Source organism: Convolutriloba macropyga, chromosome 2 (assembly GCF_964194025.1).
Source record: "Convolutriloba macropyga chromosome 2, txConMacr16.3, whole genome shotgun sequence".
NCBI classification, from domain to species: domain Eukaryota; kingdom Metazoa; phylum Xenacoelomorpha; order Acoela; family Convolutidae; genus Convolutriloba; species Convolutriloba macropyga.
Window position 1 is genome coordinate 19,669,810 of NC_134469.1, and position 20,512 is coordinate 19,690,321.

Here is a 20,512-nt window from a genome sequence, read left to right on the forward strand (position 1 = left end):
ATAAAAAGTGATATGATGAACAAGTGGGCGCTATTATTTCCATCAAAAATTACCTCGGTTCTGAGCTGGAAAATTATTAACGTATTTAAATCAATTGTTTTAAATCCATTGATTGTTTTAAATCCATTGATAAATTAACAAGAGCGTTAACCAAGCTGCACGCGACTTCGATCTCATTCCAAATTAAACCCTATGACAAATTTTCGAAGTTCTTATTCCAGATAGATTTAACCAACAATAATCAGTCATCATCTTTTAAATTATAGGCAGATTCCGTTTAAGATGGCACAATTGTAGGTTGGAGCTCATTTTTCCATTGAAAAAATGAATTGAAAATTAAAATCAATTGAAGCAAGGCAAACTCATGATATGAATGAAACGCGACAACACTTACTATGTCTCATAAAGGTTGAAGTTAGGGTCATCTCTAAAGTCACACAACGTAATAATGATTCAAACGATTTAATCATAAAAATGATTAATCATTCAGTCCATTAATATTGATTCTACCAAGTATCTTTTTCATCTCATCACAGTTGCCTATGAACAGGAGCATAATAATTTTCCATTGTGCTGTATGCAATTGAAAACACTCATACAACTAAAATATCATTATTTCTCCAATACTCGGAAAATATACTCGACATTTTAAAACAAATTCCTAATTAACTTTGAAAAAAAAATTATAAAATTTTATAAAATGTTAATAATCTTTTGAATGGGAAATTTATATGGATGTTGTAACCTGTCCATTTCGCGAATGTTAGCCACGCCCTCTTTGATGTAAGCCTTGCATGTGGTGATCATCTGGTTAGTGACCTTGACGAAGAGAGAGGTCATTCTCTCACTCGTGTTGTAATACTGACTGATACTATGAATCATTTTCACAGCTGTCAGTAGACTCGGCAGTATCTCTACCATGCTCTTCTGCAAAATACACAAAATGCACTTTATAGAAAGGATTGGCTGAAGGTAACTAATTTTTTAGGACTCCCTCTAGACGTCAAGAAGACACATAGAAATACCATCGAATACCATAACCATTTGTTATAACGAAAATACTATAACCTATAAAGGCAAAGTTATGTTATAATCATAAAGAAGCTCTACGAATGAAAATCTGATATTCACATCTGAGACAATCACCAGGCTCATACAGATGCGTGTTAACTTTCCACAATCATGATAGAGCTATTATAATTTTTTTTGAAAAAAATCAATCATATTTTTGATTCAAATAAAAATCTTTAACAGTTTCAGGTTGTAGCATTTAAGTTTATATTAATACTTGCTTTAGAATAAAAATTACAGAAACGTCAAAACAGGTGACTAATGGAGCACAGTTCATCCAATAATGAAACTGGAGGACGCAGATACCTATAGGAAAAAACGACTCCTATATTCGAGGAACTGAAATAACTCTAGGCGGAAGAAATGAGCAAACAGTATTTCATAAATTGCACAAACCGGATCGCAAGTTCCGAGGGGTCCAAAGAATTTGTCAAGAGTGTAAAGGTACTTGACATTGTCCTTTGCCTCATTGGCAGCATCAGTGATGCGCATGTCCAGTTCCCTCCACCGCTTGACTGCCCTAGACTTGGCATACTGCAGAGCTGCCACCACCGATTTGCACCTCGTCAACTTGATCTGGTCCAAAAGGCTTAAAGGAGAAAAAATTATCAGGCATAAAGCTATTGGTGACTGCGAAGGTGCGTGGGATATTAAGTTAAAAGCTCGCAAAGAAAAACTGAAATTTTGAGGCGACAATAGGGACAATATATTCAATTTTGCGATGTTTATCTTGCAAGTCTTTGAAAGATAAGCGTTCGGATCTTGCATCGAGCAAGATAAGCATCATTTGCAAGAATCCTTTGGGATAATCGTCACTTGCAGGAATCTTGCAAGATAAGCGTCGGAGTTGAACTAGGGTTAAACTTGCCGTTTAGATTTTGTAGAAATTATGCGAGAACCAATCATAAAAAAGCGGCACTTCAAAATGCACTTTAAAATGAAAAATATCTACCCACCATTGATGTATCCATATTAATCAATAGTGGATATATTCCTTCAACGTGCGAGGTTTTGTTTTCCTTAACGCGATTTCATTTTGCTCACGGTAAGAACATTCTAATGAGTAATCAAATCGCCAATTTAATTAATAGAGACCACTGTAAGAGAGCAAAAATCTGTTTTTTAATAATTTATAACAGCCAGGCAGGGATCTCAACTTTTGAAAAATGCTTCCACACAGCCGTAAAATTAACCCCATAGTAGTAGATAAAACAGGGAAACCAGCCACCAGCAAAATTTGTTCCTTTCTCCTAACGCTAATCGCGCATGTCGAGTAGGAACAAATTTTACTGCTTGCTGGTTTCCCTGTTTTATCTACTACTGTATATTCACTCTATTTTCACTTCTTATACAATTAAAAACTATCATTTCTTGTCTCACTTAGTGCAAACCACTAGTACAGAGTTAAGCTGGTAATTTACCATTATCAGACGGATAGTTCGGGTTCTATCCCCACCGACTCCGGTGGACGTATCCCAGTACTAGTATAAAACTAACAAGCACGTAAAACCAACTTGCGAAAATGAACTTGAACAAAAAAGAAAACTTGAACAAAAAAATGAAAATATTAAAATAATTAAAATTTTCATATATACCCCTAATCAATATTTAACCAATCTAAAACTAAAACTTCCTGTCTCACTTGGCGTAGTGGTTAAATCATCGAGTCTAGTTAAGTTGCTTTAGCAAACGGAAGGTTTGGGGTTCCTTCCTCCCTGACTCCAGTGAACGTCCCCCGATTGGCGATGCCGCCTTTCAGGATTCTGATGAAAAAAAAACTATGAAACTAAGTGAGATAAAAAAACCAAATTCACAGTTCTTAAAAAGGATGATCCCTGCTGTGAGACTGTATATGGGACACACTGTGATGGGTATACAGTCAAAAACACTGAGATCGGTGGAAACACAGTGATAAGTGTTTTTTTTTCAATATCTTCTTGAATATTCTCTCTATATTCTCTCTATATTCAATCAAAAAATCAATCAGAAATCAATTTAAATTAAAAATAAGATAAAAAATTAAAAAATTAAAGCAAAATTTACATTTTACTCTTTAAGAGCGATTCACTCTTATTCGGAGTGATCCCTCAGTAGAAAATATCGCTCTTTTTCACTCCTAAGGAGTGATTCCCTCTTTTTTATATTTTTTATACTTTTATTTCAAATTATCTATACTTTTCAATAAATTTATATTTTCTTTTACTTTTTCTATATTTATTCCATTATTAATAAGAAATAATACAAAATCATAATATTTACATGAGCAACTATCAGTGAAATTGCTCAACGGAGTTGTTTTGCAAATTCGCAGATCTTCGGTTTGTTTATTGACTAAAGGACTTACAGTCTTGCTTTGCCAACTAGGATTAATTGCTATTATAATTTTTTTTTAAAAAAAATCAATCATATTTTTGATTCAAATAAAAATCTTTAACAGTTTCAGGTTGTAGCATTTAAGTTTATATTAATACTTGCTTTAGAATAAAAATTACAGAAACGTCAAAACAGGTGACTAATGGAGCACAGTTCATCCAATAATGAAACTGGAGGACGCAGATACCTATAGGAAAAAACGACTCCTATATTCGAGGAACTGAAATAACTCTAGGCGGAAGAAATGAGCAAACAGTATTTCATAAATTGCACAAACCGGATCGCAAGTTCCGAGGGGTCCAAAGAATTTGTCAAGAGTGTAAAGGTACTTGACATTGTCCTTTGCCTCATTGGCAGCATCAGTGATGCGCATGTCCAGTTCCCTCCACCGCTTGACTGCCCTAGACTTGGCATACTGCAGAGCTGCCACCACCGATTTGCACCTCGTCAACTTGATCTGGTCCAAAAGGTTTAAAGGAGAAAAAATTATCAGGCATAAAGCTATTGGTGACTGCGAAGGTGCGTGGGATATTAAGTTAAAAGCTCGCAAAGAAAAACTGAAATTTTGAGGCGACAATAGGGACAATATATTCAATTTTGCGATGTTTATCTTGCAAGTCTTTGAAAGATAAGCGTTCGGATCTTGCATCGAGCAAGATAAGCATCATTTGCAAGAATCCTTTGGGATAATCGTCACTTGCAGGAATCTTGCAAGATAAGCGTCGGAGTTGAACTGGGGTTAAACTTGCCGTTTAGATTTTGTAGAAATTATGCGAGAACCAATCATAAAAAAGCGGCACTTCAAAATGCACTTTAAAATGAAAAATATCTACCCACCATTGATGTATCCATATTAATCAAAATGCACTTTAAAATGAAAAATATCTACCCACCATTGATGTATCCATATAATAGCTCTATCATGATAGAGCTATTATAATTTTTTTTAAAAAAAAATCAATCATATTTTTGATTCAAATAAAAATCTTTAACAGTTTCAGATTGTAGCATTTAAGTTTATATTAATACTTGCTTTAGAATAAAAATTACAGAAACGTCAAAACAGGTGACTAATGGAGCACAGTTCATCCAATAATGGAACTGGAGGACGCAGATACCTATAGGAAAAAACGACTCCTATATTCGAGGAACTGAAATAACTCTAGGCGGAAGAAATGAGCAAACAGTATTTCATAAATTGCACAAACCGGATCGCAAGTTCCGAGGGGTCCAAAGAATTGGTCAAGAGTGTAAAGGTACTTGACATTGTCCTTTGCCTCATTGGCAGCATCAGTGATGCGCATGTCCAGCTCCCTCCACCGCTTGACTGCCCTAGACTTGGCATACTGCAGAGCTGCCACCACCGATTTGCACCTCGTCAACTTGATCTGGTCCAAAAGGCTTAAAGGAGAAAAAATTATCAGGCATAAAGCTATTGGTGACTGCGAAGGTGCGTGGGATATTAAGTTAAAAGCTCGCAAATAAAAACTGAAATTTTGAGGCGACAATAGGGACAATATATTCAATTTTGCGATGTTTATCTTGCAAGTCTTTGAAAGATAAGCGTTCGGATCTTGCATCGAGCAAGATAAGCATCATTTGCAAGAATCCTTTGGGATAATCGTCACTTGCAGGAATCTTGCAAGATAAGCGTCGGAGTTGAACTAGGGTTAAACTTGCCGTTTAGATTTTGTAGAAATTATGCGAGAACCAATCATAAAAAAGCGGCACTTCAAAATGCACTTTAAAATGAAAAATATCTACCCACCATTGATGTATCCATATTAATCAATAGTGGATATATTCCTTCAACGTGCGAGGTTTTGTTTTCCTTAACGCGATTTCATTTTGCTCACGGTAAGAACATTCTAATGAGTAATCAAATCGCCAATTTAATTAATAGAGACCACTGTAAGAGAGCAAAAATCTGTTTTTTAATAATTTATAACAGCCAGGCAGGGATCTCAACTTTTGAAAAATGCTTCCACACAGCCGTAAAATTAACCCCATAGTAGTAGATAAAACAGGGAAACCAGCCACCAGCAAAATTTGTTCCTTTCTCCTAACGCTAATCGCGCATGTCGAGTAGGAACAAATTTTACTGCTTGCTGGTTTCCCTGTTTTATCTACTACTGTATATTCACTCTATTTTCACTTCTTATACAATTAAAAACTATCATTTCTTGTCTCACTTAGTGCAAACCACTAGTACAGAGTTAAGCTGGTAATTTACCATTATCAGACGGATAGTTCGGGTTCTATCCCCACCGACTCCGGTGGACGTATCCCAGTACTAGTATAAAACTAACAAGCACGTAAAACCAACTTGCGAAAATGAACTTGAACAAAAAAGAAAACTTGAACAAAAAAATGAAAATATTAAAATAATTAAAATTTTCATATATACCCCTAATCAATATTTAACCAATCTAAAACTAAAACTTCCTGTCTCACTTGGCGTAGTGGTTAAATCATCGAGTCTAGTTAAGTTGCTTTAGCAAACGGAAGGTTTGGGGTTCCTTCCTCACTGACTCCAGTGAACGTCCCCCGATTGGCGATGCCGCCTTTCAGGATTCTGATGAAAAAAAAACTATGAAACTAAGTGAGATAAAAAAAACCAAATTCACAGTTCTTAAAAAGGATGATCCCTGCTGTGAGACTGTATATGGGACACACTGTGATGGGTATACAGTCAAAAACACTGAGATCGGTGGAAACACAGTGATAAGTGTTTTTTTTTCAATATCTTCTTGAATATTCTCTCTATATTCTCTCTATATTCAATCAAAAAATCAATCAGAAATCAATTTAAATTAAAAATAAGATAAAAAATTAAAAAATTAAAGCAAAATTTACATTTTACTCTTTAAGAGCGATTCACTCTTATTCGGAGTGATCCCTCAGTAGAAAATATCGCTCTTTTTCACTCTTAAGGAGTGATTCCCTCTTTTTTATATTTTTTATACTTTTATTTCAAATTATCTATACTTTTCAATAAATTTATATTTTCTTTTACTTTTTCTATATTTATTCCATTATTAATAAGAAATAATACAAAATCATAATATTTACATGAGCAACTATCAGTGAAATGGCTCAACGGAGTTGTTTTGCAAATTCGCAGATCTTCGGTTTGTTTATTGACTAAAGGACTTACAGTCTTGCTTTGCCAACTAGGATTAATTGTTTTATCCTCGAAGCGGTTACACCGATCACTCAGATTTCTACTAAATCCTTTAGTTAATTCTACACCTGGATGCTGTTTCTTTACATGTGCTCGTATCCCATCATATCTCACAATAGAAGCACAATATGGACAATTAACTTTAGCTGAAGTACAACTTCTACATGTATACTTACTCTCATCAAAATCAGTTGGTGGTTTTATATAATTACATTTATTACAATTTCTGATTGGTGTAACCACTTCACGGATAGGACTTCGTCCATGTTTCACCATTGGTGTAACCACTTCGTGGATCTGCGAAGCAGGTTCAATGATTAATACTTCTGAGTTATAGTTAGGGTTAGGGTCTGAGTTAGAACTGGTGTTATAACTAGAATCAGAACCAGAACCAGAACTAGAGCTAGAACCAGAATCAGAACTAGAGTTAGAGCTAGAGCTAGAACCAGAACCAGAACTAGAGCTAGATTCATTTTTTAAAGAACAACCCCATGGAGAAAAATCATTAGCACAAATAGCACTGATTGTTATATTACCACATATACATTTATCAATTTTATCTTTATGACATGATTCGTAATGATATTTTAAACAAGCAATGTTTCCACATTTATAGTTACACTCTAAACATTTTAAAACCATTTATAATAGGTAGATATTTGACTAACTACTAGTTAAATATTTAGCCAATATCTCAATTAAATCTTTAGTATTATCTTTAGATGTGATACAGTCTACTAAATATTTATTTCCTAACGTATTGAGTGTATTAGTTTTACATCTTCCATCTAAAATCAATTCAAGGTCTAATTCTTTTTTATCTCTAACAAAGTTTATAATCTCTTCTCTAAATTCTTCATTATTTTTATATAGATCGGTTAAAAAACTTCCTCCTCTTTTATTCAAAATCCCCGTCTTTTCATTGACGAAGTTAAAGTTGCATTGATCAATGTAACTGTTTTGCTGATTTATATGTTCTTCTTGTAGGTCACGCAGATCTTCTCCAAATCCAACATTAATCAAAGTGTTTGCCCTATTCAACATAGTACTCGCTGCAGTTGCCACATGTCCGGCATTTCTTACTGTTATATCGGGACTCATGAAATTATATATCATTAAACCTGAACTTATAATACCTAAAATAGTTGAAAATAATCTAATACCATTTGCTTTAACCACTTCCTGAGTTAAAACATCATTCTGTATTTTAATACCTTTTAATGTAAGAAGTTTATTAAAATAAAACTGATAATTATCATGACTAATAACATTTCTATCTGTTGCATTTATCATGAGTGGTTTCATATATACTATAAGTTTATTTATATCTTCTCTTCCTAACTCATCTTTTAAACTGAGAGCTTTTAAATCACGGAAACCAACTCTTGAATCATATATCATTGTTCTATTACTACTAATAATAATAAAAGTATTTTCTTTCTTATTATATTTAATTATACCATAACGAAGTTCATTTGCCATTCCATCTGTGCGATTATAATGGTTACTATTTAACTCACTAATTATTTTACTAAAGTCATGTTCACATTTATATATTTCATTAAAGTTTTTAAATAGATCAGGTCCATTATAAGTTGTTAAATAAATAGTATCAGAACTCATTCTTGCCATATTTAATATTTGAGCTGGTTTATGACACATTACAATCATTTGAATATTATAATGTCTACCTTCAGTAAAATAATAGTCTATATCCTTATTTAACTTATCACCCATATCATCAAGTACTATTACACAATTTTGAAATTTATGCATATTATTTTTTGTGATCATATTTATATCACATTTATTAAACCCGGTATAAAACTTATTAGACTCAGGATCTATCCAGTCTCTGTCATCTTTACACACTATAACTATATTTTTAGCTTGATTTTGATCTTGATTTTGATCTTGATTTTGATCTTGATTTTGATCTTGATTTTGATCTTGGTTTTGATCTTGATTTTGATCTTGGTTTTGATCTTGATTTTGATCTTGATTTTGATCTTGATCTTTGACTGAGTATAATTTTAAGTATTGTCTAATAAAATATGTTTTACCTGTACCAGTTCCACCATAAACAATAGTATGTAATGGTGACTTTTCATATTCAAATCTAACTAGACTCCTATTCATGAATCCGCCAAAGCTTTCTTCTAGTTTTGCGTATTTACTCGGTATTGAATCATATATTATAAAACAAAATATAATTAAGAAAATGAAAATTATAACCACACTACCTGTCTCCATTTTTATAAATGAAAACATAGATAAATATAATATTTTTTATATAAAAAATGCTTATTTTAACTTAGGAATTTAATAATAAAATTAATATTGATAATAATGCTATGAGTGATATCAGAATAAAAGATATAGGAAAAGATATAAGTCTAACACCAATTGAAATTGTAATGAGAGATCAAACTCCAGATAATATCTGCGAAGCAGGTTCCCTGATTAATGAACCTAACATCAACATTATTGTAAACTTACATCCAACTGAAGGTACACATTGGGTTTTAGTTATAAGAAGAGAAGGTGGTCCTGTTTATTACTTTGATAGTTTTGGTGTTGAGACGCCACCATTATTTTTAGAAGAATATGTTGATCTAGGCTCTGATGAAAGAATACAACAATATGATGAATCTTATTGTGGGGCTTATTGTTTATACATGATCTATCTTATTGATAGAGGATTTAGAATTAACATTGCTTTGAATATTCTAGTTAATCAATGTAAATATCCAGGAATGTATAATGAGTGTTTTTGTTTGAATTGTAGTAGAGGTGATATTAACGATAATGTCAATGTTAATGATAATGATAATGTTATTGATAATGTTAATGATAATGATAATGATAATGATAGTGATATTGTCATTGATAAAGATCTACGAAGTAGCTTTGCTAATAATGATAATGTTAATGATAATGATAATGATAATGATCTACGAAGTACCTTTGCTAATAATGATAATGATAATGATAATGTTAATGATCTACGAAGTAGCTTTACTAATAATGATAATGATAATGATAATGATAGAGATAATTTAATATATCAGGGAACCTGCTTCACAGATCTATTTGATGAAAAATATCAAAGGAGTAAATCTATTAGGAATAGTAATAGTAATAGCATTAGTAATAGCAGTAGTAATGGTGAAACATGGACGAAGTCCCATAGTCCTACTAATAATATCTCTATCAGGGAACCTGCTTTGCAGATAAACACAAATGATGATCTATATTCATGGCTAAATGATGATGATATAATTACTGAAGCCGCATTCCCAGATAACTTTAGATGTATAATATCTGGTCCTAGTGAATGTGGTAAGACATTCTTCTACTAGTATAAAAAAACTAATTCTAGCTAGTATATACTTTGATAAGCTATACATCATTGGACCTACTGGTGATCAGTACCATGGTATAGAAAGAATAAACTCAAAAGCAGATGTTGAATTTATTAAAGATATAAAAGATTTACCATCTCCTGATAAACTACCCAAAGACTTAAAGAAACTAATGATATTTGATGATGTTAGAGCCAAAGAACCAGTTATTAATGAATACTTTTGTAGAGGTAGACATAATAACTGTAAAATGATATATCTTAATCAAAACCTTTTCTCTCTGGATAGACAGAGTGTTAGAGAGAACTGTAATCTATTTATTTTATTTGAACAGAGAGGTAAAGCCCTCATATCTATATATCAAGATTTCTTTAATAATGTGGAACTTAGTTATAATGATTTTGCTAATATATGGAATAAGGTATGGAAAGAACCGTATAATTATATTGTCATTGATATAACTAAAAATAAAAATATTAATGGTAAACTAAGAATTAATTGGGATAGGAAAATTTTGTAATTTAGTTTAAGTTAAGTCAAAGATTAAGATTAAGATAAAGATAAAGATAAAGACTAAACTAGATCAACGAAGTTGCTGTGTTAACACAGATGTAAAGTAAAACTTAATACATCACCATTAAAGTCTATAGGTCTTCCATGCTCATCTTTAATATGAAACTATATATTCTATTCTATCTTTAGTTACATTTTGATATAAGATATTAGTTGGTATAATATTTATCAAGTAACCTGGTGGTTCAGTTAGATTAAAAGTATATAGTATGTCTGTATCCTTACCATTATCTTTAACACCAGATATCACATTACAATGAATGTTAATATTACTAAAACCCATAATATCAATAATTTTCTGAGATTTATATCTACCTTTTTTATAAATTATTTTTCTAAATCCTAGTATTGAGGCTACTGAGTTTTCTATATCAAAGCTGAGTGCTCCTTCTTTTATTTCCATTAAACACTTCATCGTATTCTTATCAGGTTCTATTATAACATTACCATCAGTTTCTTCTTTTATTAATTCTGCTATGTCAGTTAACTCATATGCTCCCGGTGTAATAGTTGAATATAGCAATGGGATTCCTTTATAATTATAATTAAGTATAGATGTAATGTTTGGGCTTGAGGTAGAGATAGGATTAAGGTTAGGGTCAGAGCTAAGAGCCCGAGGTAAAGTTTCATCATCTTCTATAACAGTACTAGCATATAAGAATTGATTATTTTTCCTATTCGCATTAAACACCGAATTATAAACAGATAATCTAATTAAACCTAATTTTGATGTATTAAGTATAGGTTCGCTAAAGTTAAACTTTTTTGTTGGCTTTATCATTCTAAAGTTAAGTGTGTGTTCTTCTTTAGTTTTAGTTAAAGCATCGTGTATATTTTGTAGTTCTCTTAACATTAAACTATCGGTGAAACCGTTTCGTGAATCAGTCATTTTTTATCTAATAAAAATGGATTTTAATTTGGATACAACTTATGGTTACAATAATGATATACACAAAAGTAAGATTATAAAGTATAAACCAAATAATCTAGCAACAATGAATACGGTTAATACCAATATTAATATCATACTCAATAGAGAAGAGAATCACTTAATTTTGCGTGACTCATATCTAGAGATAGAGTTTGTTGTATCAAATGATGCTGGTGGTGTATTTGCTAATGATGCTAATATCATATTAGTTAATTATGGTATGATGGCATTGTTCAGTTCAATTAAGCTTGAAACTAGTGGTGGTAGGACTATTGAATATATAGATCATTGTCATCCTAATCTATTGATGTATAAGTTATTAACTAGCACTGATGATGAATATGAGAGTGGTTTTGTTAGAAATCAGGGCAATAGAGATAGTCAACTTAATGGTGACCATATTGCTGTAGAACGAGGTCATATGTATATGATGGTTAAGATGAGTGATCTATTTGGTTTCGTAAATGATTTAGAAAAGATTATATATGGTTTAGGATTTAAACTAATATTAAAAAGGTTAAAAAGGAATAATAATGATAGAGCTCTATATAGAGTTAATGCTAATCCTGGTGCAGTTGCTAATGATGATAATATAGAAATTAGAGATATATCATGGTGTGTACCTAGTATTGATCCTAGTAATGATAATAGAATTATTGTGCAAAAGGGTTTAAGTAAAAAGAATAATGTAGACTTTAGTTATTTTGAAAGAACGACATTTTATAAGAATGTACCCAATGCTACTAACTTCTTGTTTTATCTAGGTATGGAAAGTGGTATGGAAAGACCGCAATATATAATAGTTGGTTTTGAAAATAATAATGTTAAGGAACAAACTCATGATGCAAGTACATTTGATGTAATGAATGTTACTGAATGTTATTGTAAGATTGGTAGTGAGTTTTATCCTGAGGATAGAATGAATATTAATTATGGAACCAATAATTATAATGAGGCTTTCAAAGAGATTGTTAGCTTTAATAAAGATTATAATGGGCTACCACATAATATAAAACCATATATAAATCATAGAACATTCAAAAGTAATTATAGAATATATGTATTCGAAACTAGATATCAAAGGGATCATATAGGTCCACAACCAATACAACTTAATTTTAAATTTAGTGCTGATGTTGCATATGTTATATGTCATGCATTAGTATTAACTAGAAAGGTTATTAGTGTTAATAGTGATGGTAATAAGATGGTTGATATAATCTCGTAGAGATTAATCAGTGAAACTGCTTCGCAGATGACCGAAGGTCTAATATATCATAATTATAATTTAAGTCTTAATTATAATTAAGTCTTAATTATAATTATAATTTTAGATATAACTATAGCGATAATTATAATTATAGTATAATATAGTTATTGTTATAGTTATATACATAACCATATACTTATACTTATATTTATAGCTAGTCAGCTCTAATTGTTACTCTTGTTAATACTTAACTATTTCTTATTAGTTTTAACAAAACCTTTAGCATAAATAATGTCTAATTTCTTTTTATTCTCTAGAGCTAAGCCTCTAGCTTCAAGCTTTGGTTTAGGCTTAGACCTAGGCTTGGGTTTAATAACAACAAAAGGATTATACTTTTTAACTTCCATTATTTTTTATATATAGAAATGAGTCTTTTAAATAAGTTCAAAGCCAATTCATATTGTGTTGGTGGTAGACATTATAGTGGTACTAATAATATAAGAGAAGTTATCGGGGAACCCGCTTCACGGATCTCAGCCAAAGGTACTAAAATGTTAAGAGGATCCTGCAATAAATGTGGAAGGAATAAATCAATGACAGTATCTGATGCAACAATAGAAGCTGAGGGATTGAAAGATTTCTTTAAGAGTGTTGGTAAAGCAACAGTTAACTTGCACAGAAAGAAAGTTGCTAATAATCCAATAAGAGCATTAGAGATTGCAAGTAAAAAAAGAACTGCAGCTGCATCTAGAAACCCTAGAGCTGCTTTATCAGCCACACCTGATTTAATTAAATTTGCAACTACTGGTGAAGGTATAAAAGTAGTACAAAAAGGAAGAGGTTTATACTTAGGTACAAAGAAGAGATAATTTAATTCTAACTCTACATCTATCGATCTGCGAAGCAGGCTCCCTGATTGACCTTCGGTCATGCTCTGCCATCGGTGTAACCGCTTGGTTTACCACAGACGGAGTCTGTTCGCGGATAAATATTAATACTAATATTATTATTACTAAATATGTTATTATAACTAAACACTACTAACTTTAGTTTAAAAAAACACTTAGTTTATTTTTCTTGTTCTTCTTATAATCCTCATATACCTTGACTAATTCATTATATTCATCATTATCTATTTTATTATCATTCATTGATTTAGTATATAGTTTATTAAATTTATCACTAAACTGTTTAGCTAGAATATACATTTGTGAATATTTTACAATTTTATTTCTTATTTTAGTATTAATTGTTTTTGATAATGAACCACAAACAGTTGCTGCAGCAAACGCTGTGGGTATAGAATAAGGCAATCCTATACCTGTTAATGCAACTGATGTTGTTGTTGCTGTTGTTGCAATTGATGATAATAGTATTTCTGTTATCTCAGCTACGTTAATATAATTTTTATATCTACTTAACTTCCTATTATAATTATTAGTTTCAGTTTCATAATAATTTCTAATATCTTTTATAATGTTAATATTATTGTTAAATTTATTATTAGCTTGAATCTTTTCATTTAGCTGCTGTTCATTGACAGCAGCAGCTTCGCGCATCAACCGTTCTGATACTGATGATAAATCTGGATACAGTAAGCTCTCACTTGGTGCTGTTGGCTGACTCATTTTCATTAGTAAAAAAACTTTCTATTTTTTTCGTTATATCTTCTTGTTTAAAACCATAATGCATCTCAAGTCTGTCTTTCTCTTTATTATCAAGTAACTTACTTCGTAAAAGTATAGAAATTATATATTGTACTATAACACCTCTAAGAGATTTATTGTATTCTTTCATTTCCCTTAGACCATTAGTAAACATTTCATCTAGTTGTATGTTAGTGATATTCTGATTAAACTTATTATTATCAAATTCTTGTTTTAAATGATTATACTTAGAGATAGTGTCAGCGGCAATTTTATTACAAAAGTTAACAGTATTTGTGACTTCATTTGCTGATTCAATAAACTCATTAATTAGTTCTTCATTAACTTGTGTTTCATTAAGTTGTAATGTTTTAGTTGTAACTTTATCAAAATCACCCTTTCTTAGTTCAGTTATGTTTATACTTAAAATATCAATTTTATTAGAAGAGGATAATAAGTTATTGTCACAATACTCTTTATTAACCACATCCTTTTCATCTATTGGAGGATGAACATTTGTAATTTTATAGGTATCCTTCATATCAATATTATCATTATCTTCTAGGAATAACCCACGAGCCTTACTTAGTGTTAAGTTGTTTGTTGATGTTAATGTTGATTTATGTTTAGCTTGATTAAATCTATTTCTTGTCATATTTGTATTTGTTTACAGAAAGATTTGATCCAGCTTGCTGGCTTATAAGTGTAGCTTTTTCGAAGATAGACCATCGGTCATGTTTCACCATCAGGGAACCTGCTTCGCAGATGACCGGAGGTCTATATTTAATGTTTCCAAAGTTTTATTATTAGATTCGAAATCAATTTTGGATTTCAATAATTCCTGTTCATAATATTTACCTTCTATTATCTCTCCATTAATATCTTCTATCTTATATGTTGGTGGTTGTGTTTTTAGAACTTATTAACTTTAAATAGTATTCTATTCCAATTAGAAGTGTATCCCTTAGAGAAGATATTGCGTTTATCTGCATTTCTAACATAATCACCGACTTTAAGTTCTGGCTTAATATTCTTAAAATTAAAAGTGTATTTAACCTTATCAGGATTATTAGAAGCATCAACAGGTGTCATATTAATTTTTGAATGGACGTTATTGTTATATGTTATGACTGCATCACTTAATATATTTACCCAATTACCATCACCATTGATGAACATTGGTTTATTTATTAAATGTAATAATGTTCTATTGAATCTCTCTATAAACACAGCCTTTAAATCACTATAAGTAGAATATATTTTCGTTTCATATTCTTTAAGTAAAGATTTAAATGTTTTATTATAAAACTCACTACCTCTATCTACCCATAACTTTTCTGGTTTTCGACTTTCAGAGCCACCCAGTGGACCTTCTGATAGGATTGTTTTAAAAACATTAGTTATAGATAAACCAGATTTATTCTTTAATGGAATAGCCCATGCATATTTTGTGAATATATCTATAACTGTTAATATAAACTTATAATTATTATTGTATTTACTTAGAGATGACTTATCAATTAAATCAGCTGACCATGTTTCATCTTTATATAGTGGTATTATTCTTTCTCTTCTAAACTTTGTTATTTGAGGACTGAATACTTCTTTAGCTAGGAGTTGTTGTTGTTTTTCCATCATTATTCATTTACCATAGTTAAAAACAAAATTATCTAGTTGCTCTTGATTAATAATATTTATAGATAATAGTTGCTTAGATATATCTAGCATTTCATCATATAATCCATCATGACCAGCTTTTGTTTCTAGTATTAATAGTTCTAATCTTTCTACTAAACTATTTGGGTTGCTTTTTAATCCCCTGCCAAATATATCATCTCTTATCTCCATTATACGTTTTATTGTTCTATATCTAGCACTTTTCTTATCCCCTTCTCCTAAATCATATCTAATATCCTTTAAAAATATTTTAATTTTGTTTTCATCTTCCTCAATATTATCATATGTTATATTTGATTTAGTAAGAAAATCAGTAAATCCTTCTGAAAACTCATATACATTATCCCTAACTAAAAATGCACCCTGCTCTAGAGTTATATCAACACCATTCATTTTATATCTCCTACTAGGTAAATCTACGAGTTCTAATTTTAATTGAGGATTAGTTTGAGCCCCCATGTCATGAAGAAGTTTGGCTGTCTTTGTATCAACAAAAACTGGTGCTATATCTTGAGTCCCCTTTAACGTTTCACCCATCTTGGAAGCAGTTTCATTAAACTGGTAACCAGCTTGCTCGATCTGCGAAGCAGTTTCACCAATCTGCGAAGCAGTTTCACTGATCATCTTAGTTTGTTTATCTAACTCTTGATTTTGCCAATCTATTGCTCTTAATGTTTGTTCACTTAATGCTAGATTCTGTTCATTGTTTGCATTTAGTGTTTTAGTTAAAGGATCAAATAACTCTTCTATTTCACCATAATACTCTTGTTGTTTTAATTTATCGTCTAATCTATTTCTTCTGTTTTGTCTTTCTAGATTGTTTAATTCTATAAGTTTATCTAGTTTAGTCATTTTTTATAATTATAATAAATCATTATATAGTGTAATTGCAGCAAGGATTAACTTTCTATCATCATTAATGGTTAGCTCTTTAATATTATTTATAAGTAGGTCTTTGTTTAAATTTAACTATGCTTCACAGATTTTATTTACTAGATCTCTTTTGAATAGATATAGATTCTCATCGTGAGGATAGCTTTTAATGTTATTTACATAAAACCTTTTATCATCAAATATATTTAAACTAATCTTAGTTGTTTTTGTTGTTGTCATGTTATTACCAACTTTTTGTATTCTACATTCATCTACTGTTCTCTGTGTATTATTCATTAATGCATCATAATACTCTTCATGTTTAGCATTATTATGCTTCTTTATTCCTTTTTCTTCAGTATTCTTTGGGCTATCTTTAAACGGGCTCTGCCCGTGGGTAACCAAACTAATAAGTCTTAGGTGTTAAGACTATAAATTCCTCAATAATCCTACTCACAAGCTCGTGCTTAAACTTGCTGGGGACTTTATTATTTGTCTTGATTGGTTTTTCGAGATTGGATAGATCCATATGCTCATCACTAACATTACCTTCACAATAACTTAATACAAAACTGTCTGTATCCATATAGTGAAGTGTTAGATCTTTGAGGGATGGTTGTAGAATATTATAGACTACATCATACATATGTAATTTGCTAAGTTCGAGTATTGTTACTCCCACATATACATGTGAGCTATATTCTATTTTTTTCTTTTTATATTCTATTTGGCTATAATCTCTATATCTAGTGATATTCTTAAATGTTGGTTTACTTACACTTTTCATTATTTTTTCTTCATCATGCAAGAACTTGCTTTGAAAGAAATGCAGAGGATTCATACACATTCTTCCATATAGTGAGTTATTCATTAATTTCCTTACATCCTTTTCTGCTTCAGTTTTAGCTGTTGCTCTTTTGTTAGTATTGTTTTGTATATAATCTCTACATATGTAGTCTTGTTTAAATTTAATTACTCTATGTATTTTTGTTACTTTTACTCCCATCTTAACATAGAACTTTAACATCCTATAATGAACCATATATTCTGTTTTGTTGTTTTGATCTAAGATTAATTTCTCTGATCGGTGTAACCGCTTCGCGGATCTTGCTTTGCTCCCATCTCTTTCCTTGTAACCTAATTCATTATCATTTATCTTTCTCTTATTAGGCATTAGTGCTAGTTGCTCTGTTCTCTCTTTACATTCATTAGTATAATCAATATCACAAACTATATAATAACCATGATCACTATCATCTGGAGTATTCAATATTACATCGAGGAACCCGCTTGGCGGATCTAGAGTAGTAGTAGTAATAAACTCAAAATCCTTATAAGGTAACTTTTGCATCATTGCATAACCATATAGGTTGTTTGCGTCTAAGTACCACATATTTCTATTAAAAACTTTATCATTAGTATTAGTATTAGTATTAGTACTAGTATTAGTATTAGTATTAGTTTTAGTATTATTATTATCATTAATATTAGCATTAGTATTAGTATTACTAGCTGTGAAGCAGGTTCCCTGATTATTTATATATCTATCTCCCATTATTCCACATATACCACCTCTCTTTGCTCCGACAAAATCATCTAACATTTGTTTATCTTGCAATGTATCTAGTGTAACACCACTTGACATTAACCAACAATCAAAACTATAACCTGGGAGACTAACGTAATGTAGTGGATTGAGCTTGAATTCTTTCACGCTTAATTTAACATATTCATTCATGCAATAGTCTAATATTTCAACATCATTCTGTAAATACTCTATAGTTAGATCTTTACCAGTTTTATGACTGTTTTCATAATTGAAGTTATCTACTTCTTCTTGTGTTGGTAATTTATTATGTAGTGAGGATTTGAAGTCTTCTATTTTCAGATTACCTATAACTTCTTGGTAGGTAGCTTTGCTACCATTGGCAGCTTCGCTGTCATACGACTTTGTCGTGGTTCCCAAATCATCTAAACCAAAGTATTCATATGGATATAATGTTTTAGTTTTACATCCGTATATCTTTGCCATTTGATCTAGAGGCATAGCTAAGAAGTTATAACTATCTAAGATTTTGAGACAACCAATGCTAAACATCTTAGACTTACCAGCAGCTAGTGGTATGTTATCTACTTTTCTTTTATCATTATTCTGTTTGAAGATTTCACTGTATAGTAAGTTGAAGTCATAGCCAGAGCCATTATGGAATATTACAGGAATGAAGTTTTGTTGTTTATACCTCAGATTACATATCTTACATGCTGGTCCTCTATATTTACCAGTTTCATGACAATGATCTCTTACTTTATCGGTGTAACCGCTTCGCGGATTAATACATGTTTTGCTGCAGATATGACAAGTGTTATTAGTTTCATGGTATAATTTATCTTCTTCTGTGAATATCATCTTTTCATTGTGTTTGAAATTGTTTTCTGTTTCTATCTCTAATAGATCTCTAGCAAATCTTTTGATACAATCAAGACCGAAGTAGTGCTTGAAGTTACCTTGCCAGGTGTAACCCACAGCTATAGGAATATGTTCAGCTATTACATATTTATGGGTCTCCGACCATCCGGGAACCGGTTTCACCGATGCTTCGCCATAACCATTAGTTGAGACTTCAACAATGCAACATTCTATATCGGCAGTTATAATATTTTTTATATTCTGACGTTTGTGTTCATTTATAAAAGTAATATGTTTTTCTTAGGACAAACAATCTCTGGTTTGAATGAGTTGTTGCATTCATGTTTGTCATATTTAATTTTTGAATCAAACCAATATGTACATCTATCACAGTAATAGAATTTGTGATTCATTCTATTTGGTCGATCTAACAAGGTTTCTATGTTTTTAATTAGAGCACAGTGTTCTATTTGTCCATTACTCCAAACTAGTATTCTTACATCTTTTCTATCTTTATTAAAGTCATCCACTGGTTTAAACAATTCTACTTTACCCCCACCACAAGGTGTGTATAACCAAAAATTAATATTATATAATTTCTGTATTCTTAATATATATCCGAAGTCATCTTCATGTTTTTGTCTTGGCTCAATAAGTTTATCTACAAATTTACATTCTCGAGTTGTATGGTGCGTGGCAGGATATAGCCAAGCAGTAATAGTTAGTTGCAAGCAATTGTATTTATAACTTCGTATATTCAATATCGATTTAGAGTTTTTGAGATCAGCTGGTAAATCTATATGGGTACCAATAGATGCTTTAGTTGGCTCAATGTTCAACTGAATACTTCTTATTCCAAGAAACTCGAAATCATAACCATAACCTTCATATATTTCCTTTTCGAAGTTTAGCCATTGAGTGAAGTCTCCATTTTCATAAATTGCGTTATTATTAATATAGTCAGTATTGAAGAATATTTTTGTAATTTTAACTTCTACTTTGGTTCTCTTCTTATAATCACACTCGACTGTAATCTTATATTTAAAACTCTTAACTTTTCAATACTGGTAACAGTTTTTAATTCCTTCCAATGAGTTATTAATGGCTTCATCTATATCTTCAATGTAATTTCCAGTTTTATCAGTAATATAAAATTCTTTCATGTTCTGGCTAGAATTTATATCAAAGTATTCAGTGTTTTC

The 20,512-nt window shown here is 31.0% G+C and overlaps 2 protein-coding genes across 3 annotated transcripts in view; both read right to left on the reverse strand.

Moving 5' to 3' along the window:
- The window catches only part of LOC142357704 (dynein axonemal heavy chain 5-like), a 99,186-nt gene extending 97,507 nt beyond the window's left edge, over positions 1-1,679 (reverse strand). For both annotated transcript variants that reach the window (XM_075409263.1, XM_075409258.1), the window contains exons 1-2: positions 1,468-1,679; positions 746-927 (exon numbers count right to left, since the gene is read on the reverse strand). In XM_075409263.1, the coding sequence (XP_075265378.1) occupies positions 746-927; positions 1,468-1,563 (278 nt within the window). In that variant the 5' untranslated portion in view covers positions 1,564-1,679. The remainder of the gene's footprint in view (positions 1-745; positions 928-1,467) is intronic.
- The window catches only part of LOC142334848 (dynein axonemal heavy chain 5-like), a 36,467-nt gene continuing 17,546 nt past the window's right edge, over positions 1,592-20,512 (reverse strand). The window contains exons 9-11 of the mRNA XM_075383175.1: positions 4,653-4,845; positions 3,722-3,901; positions 1,592-1,660 (exon numbers count right to left, since the gene is read on the reverse strand). Coding sequence (XP_075239290.1) covers positions 1,592-1,660; positions 3,722-3,901; positions 4,653-4,845 — 442 coding nt within the window. The remainder of the gene's footprint in view (positions 1,661-3,721; positions 3,902-4,652; positions 4,846-20,512) is intronic.